The sequence below is a fragment of the Microtus ochrogaster genome, chromosome 19 (genome assembly GCF_000317375.1).
Source record: "Microtus ochrogaster isolate Prairie Vole_2 chromosome 19, MicOch1.0, whole genome shotgun sequence".
Classification (NCBI taxonomy): Eukaryota; Metazoa; Chordata; class Mammalia; order Rodentia; family Cricetidae; genus Microtus; species Microtus ochrogaster.
In genome coordinates this window covers 26,045,907-26,051,109 of record NC_022021.1, presented here as the reverse complement: position 1 = coordinate 26,051,109, position 5,203 = coordinate 26,045,907, and the positions used below count along the sequence as shown (strand labels likewise).

General features: G+C 39.3%; 1 protein-coding gene across 2 annotated transcripts in view; it reads left to right on the top strand.

The window, feature by feature from the left end:
- C7 (complement C7) overlaps window positions 1-5,203 on the top strand; it is a 67,685-nt gene that overhangs the window by 14,058 nt on the left and 48,424 nt on the right. Inside the window, exon 3 of one of the 2 annotated variants that reach the window (XM_005356583.3) lies at window positions 2,417-2,492. The exons of the other annotated variant lie outside the window; for it this stretch is intronic. Coding sequence (XP_005356640.1) covers window positions 2,417-2,492 — 76 coding nt within the window. The remainder of the gene's footprint in view (window positions 1-2,416; window positions 2,493-5,203) is intronic. 2 annotated transcript variants of the gene reach the window in all.

Below are 5,203 nucleotides of genomic sequence, written 5' to 3'. Positions count from 1 at the left end.
GAATGCTTCCCTATGGATCTTCTTTTACAGGATCAGGTCTCCTTGCCTATTGATGTATCTTCCCAATTATGGCACTCCCCAGTGATGGCTCTCCTGGTGCTCGAGTGATGTCTCTCCTGGTACCGAGATCAGATATCCGTTGCTGGTTGGGTAGCTCGTAAACAAAGCACCTACCTTGCTTGCTGCAGGCAGGCTATTGAAACAAAGGAGCTCCCACCAGCTAGGTTGCCCTCGGGATTTGGCCCCAGAGCTCCAAGAGGGAAGGGAGGCAGAAAGAGGGAGGGTTCTGGATGCCTATTTATTCCTTTTAAAGAAGAAACAAGGACAAAAAATACTTCATGTTCTTTTTTTGGTCCCAATTCAAGGATTACACCTTAATTCAGAGAGTTGCAGTGGACTCAGAGCAATATTTAATCTTTAAATTTGGTCCCTGAAAAACATTCTTTAGATTTTAAAGGTCAACAGTTTTTTTTTTTTAAAGAAAATAGTTTTATTGGTTCCTGAAGGTTGGATAAAAGTCAGCACCATTTACCTATTCCCTTCTTTTTATTTGCAAGAGAATGGAAAGAGCCAACTCACTTAATAGAACTATTAGTTCCATAAGTTTCAGGAGCTGTGCAAGATGTGGGATCGCAAAGATTGAGACAGCGTGCAGAGTCCACTGTGGCCAAGGCCCTGAGTCTAGCAGTGCGGTACGCTAAGGGCTCTGTGCAGAGTAGTGAAGGAGACAGGAGGGAAGGCCAAACAGCGTCCATCCTGTCTCCATACCCTGGGGCACAGGTCAGCAAGCAGCAGCAAATTCACAGGACTGTTTAAAGGTCAAAACATTTATACGCTTGGCTCACTGGTACCATGCGTTAGCAGGTACCCAAAGTTCTTTCAACACACACTACAGAATGGGATTCGTTACTTATAGGATCATCTGACAGCTTGAGGATTCAAGAAACACTTGGACACAAGATGTCACCCAGCCCAGTAATGTGCTATGAATCTACAAATCGAGAGTTCTGGTTCCATGAACTTTTCACAAGTCTTCCTTGACCTTTATGGATTAAACCAGGTGTCTTCCTCCACAGCCAGGGTTTAGGATCATGTGAGAGCCGCTCTACCATCCACATATGTTTGTTAAGAGTGGAATTGCTTAAACTCACCTTTTTCACCTGTGTGTACTTAAGAAGGGGCCAGAGTGAAAATGGGGACTATTTAAATATAAATTGCTGTCTCATAGCCTTGCTAGCATTTTTCTGCTGTTTTAGAACTTGTCTCTCAAGTTTTTAACAGCTGTTCAAGTCATTATTGAGTTTCTTCAAAGGCCCAATACCTTCTTACCAAATATCCTCACCTACTCTCTTAATTTTGACTACTTCTTTATTTTTTTCCATAATAAATTTTATGTAAACATTATATTGGTTAGGGTTACTATTACATGACCAAAACAAATTGGAGAGAAAAGGGTTTATCTGCATATGCTTCTACATCACAGATCATCATAGAAGGAAGTCAGGACAGGAATTCAAGCAGGGCAAGAAGCTAGAGGCAGGACTGACGCAGAGGCCTTGGAAGGTGGCTTCTTACTGACTTACTCATTGTGGCTTGTTCAGCTTGTCTTCATATAGGACCCAGGGCTACCAAACCAGGAATGGCACCACCCACAATGGGCTGGGCCCCTCTTTTCCCATCCATCACTAATTTAAGAAAATTCTCTCCAGGCTTGTCTACAGCCTGACCCATTATGGAGGCATTTTCTCAATTGAGGCTCCCTCCTCTCTGACGACTTGAGCTTGTGTCAAGTTGACGTAATACTAGCCAGTACAAACACTGTCATGAAATTTATCACATTAGATACAGTATATGATGATTAGAAATGTATGTGTTCTTATCCTTTGTTCAGATACACTGAACAAAGTATGTTAGCAGTACTTTGTACAAAATAGTTAACAAAAATTAAGCTCTAGTAAAAATAGGTACCCCTCTTCCCATTTTCATATATTTTAGGATACTTTTAATACCACTTTAAATTTTTGGAAGTATTTTTTTTTCTTTTTAAGCAACCTATAATAATTTTATAAAACGTGCTTCATGGTGACATTTTCATATAATTACATTCGGCATCTTAAAGCACATTTTTGTTGTCGACTGTTTTTTTTTTGAGACAGGATCTTATGTAGCTCAGGATATCCTCAAACTCATTAAGTAGCTGAGCAAGAACTTGAACTTCTGATCCTTCTGCCTCTACCTGACTTCTCCCAGCATGGTGGGCGGGCAGGCATATATGTGTGTGTGTCCTGGATTACAGATGATCACTGTTTCAAGGAGAGATGCTTTTGATGACTTTTGATTAGTCTTATCTGTTCTTTGTGTTCTCTTGCGTATCATCCCACCTGCTTCCTGATGGACAAACCTGGTGCTGTGACAGAGCCTCCTCGCCAGTTAACTGCCAGTGGGGCTCCTTTGGCCCTTGGTCAGAATGCAATGGTTGTACCAAGACACAGGTAGGCTCCTACAGAACTTTTGTCTTGGTTGTTGTTACGTGAAGGTTTGACCACAACAAAATCAACTTTCGAATGTTCATTAATTAGTGCTAATGTACTTTGAATCTTATTTTAGTAATTTTCAAGGAAGAGACAAGGACTTGTTTATAATACTTTTATACCGTATTTATATATTTTTAAAAATTTTTCAAAACACGGGCTGAAAGTTCAGCAATTCTTTATTTAAAAAGATAGGAATAGCATAGAAGAAAGTTAAAAAAAAAAACTGTGCTTTTTTTCACCAGTTTCAACTTTTCCTTTCACTTCAAATACCAGTCAATAGTGAAAGAGATGCTTCACGTCACTTCACAAATAGGGACCAACTATGAATAAATTAAGGATCTTCAATGTTTTAAATTTATTTCCTAAGTAATAATACAAAATGAAACACTTGGCTTGGATATTGCACAACACTTCTACAAATGTGTGTTTCTTTATGAAACACTCAATGTTGAGAATACAGAAGTGTATAATGAAAGAAAACAGCACTCATAATTCTGCTGTTTAGAAGAAACAAGCATACCACAGTTTTGCTAGTCTTTCAGCTTTCTTTCTTTCTGTATGCTTATAGTCTTAACTTTATTCATTTTAACACTCATTTTTATTATTATCTGCTGAGAATTTCATTCATGAGTAATTTATCTTCAATATTGCTTATAGTTTTTAATTATCATTATCAACATTCTTTTAAGTGATTTTTTTAAAATTGAAACTAGATTCTTCTAACATATACTACATCATGACCATGGTTTCCCCTCACTCCACTCCTCCCAGCTCCCTGCCACCATTCTCCCTCAGATCCACTCTTCCTCTGTTTCCCTTTAGAAAAAGGCAGGCCTCCAAGGGACAACAATCAAACACAACACAAACAAGATACAAGAAAACAGGGCAAAAGCCCTCATACCAAGGGTAGACAAGGCAATCCAATAGGAGGAAAAGAGTCTCAAGAACAGGCACAAGAGTCAGATAGACACCCACTCCCACTGTTAGGAATCTCATGAGAATACCAGCTAACAACCACAACATAGGCAGAGGACCTGGTGCAGACCCATGCTGGCCTTGTGCTTGTTCCTTCAGTTTCTGTGAGCCCATATGAGCCCTGCTTAGATGATTCAGTGGACCATGTTCTCCTGGTGTCCTTCATCCTGTCTCTCTCCTACAGTCTTTCCTCCCCTTCTTCCCCACAAGGTTCCATGAACTTGGAGGAGAAGGACCGTATGGAGACACCCAGTTTAGTCTCTCTCTCTCTCTCTCTCTCTCTCTCTCTCTCTCTCTCTCTCTTTCTTTCTCTCTCTCTCTCTCCATATAATGTTCCACTGTGGGTCTTGGAACCAGCTCCCATCTACTGCTGAAGGGATTGTCTCTGAAGACAGTGGACAAGACATTGATCTATGAGTATAGCAAAATATCATTAGGAGTGATTTTTCTTTGCTAGTTGTGTTTGGTTCTGCCCTAGGACCCTGGGCTAGCCATTCTCTGGTTCCTGGTCATAGAGGCAGTGCCAGATATGGGCTCCCTCTTGTGGCATGGATCTCAAGTTAAAGCAGACATTGGTTGGGCACTCCCACAAGGTCTGCATCACCATTGCCCCAGCACATTTTGTAGGCAGGACAGATTGTATGTGGATGGCTTTAGCCATAGTTTCATATTGTATAAGTTTATTCTCTCCTAGTATTCTTTCTTCTTACCCCTCCCCATCTGATCCCTCCTGTTTCCAACCCCACTGCCTCTAGTCCATCCACGAAATTTATTCTATTTCCCCTTCCCAAGGAGATTCATGTGTTCTCCCTTGAGCACCCCTTGTTATTTAGCTTCTCTAGGTCTGTAGATTGTAGCATGGTTCGCCTTCATTTTACAGCTAATATCCACTTATAAGTGAGTACATCCCATGTCTGTTTTTCTTGGTCTGAGTTGCTTAACTCTGGATGATCTTTTTTCCATCCATTTGCCTGTGAATTTCTTGATGTCATTTTTAACACCTGAGTAATATTCTATTGTATAAATGTACCACATTTTCTTTATCCATTCAGTCATTTGAGATTCTTCTGTTGAGAACTTTTTGTTTATGTCTGTACCCTATTTTTTAATTGATTATTTGGTTTATTGATGTCTAGTTTCTTGAGTTCTTTATATATTTCAGAAATTAACCCTCTGTCATTGTGGGGTTGGTGAAAATCTTTTCCCATTCTGTAGAATGCCTCTGTCTTATTGACAGTGCCCTTTGCCCTATAGAAGCTTTTAGGTTTCATGAGGTCCCAGTTATTAATCGTTGATCTTAGTACTTGTGTTATCAGTGCTCTGTTCAGAAAGTTATCTTTTGTGCCAATGAGCGAGAGGCTATTTTAATATAAAGACATTAGTCATATGTCCCATAATCTTCTTACGATACAATGTTTATTTTAAAGGTCCTGAGCATTCAAACGGCTAACTATTTTAAATGGTTCAGTTTAAATGGATAAAGTATATATTTAAAGGAAATTTAAACTTTTTTACTATATTTAAAAATTATAATTGGGTGTATGTATGTGTATGAACATGTGTATCCTAAAGCACATGTGTGGAGGTCAGAAAAAAATTTGTAATAGTCAGTTATCTTAATTTACTATGCAGGTCCTAGGACTTGAACTCTGATGATCAGACTTGGCAGGAAGTTCTTTCTTTCTTTTTTTTTT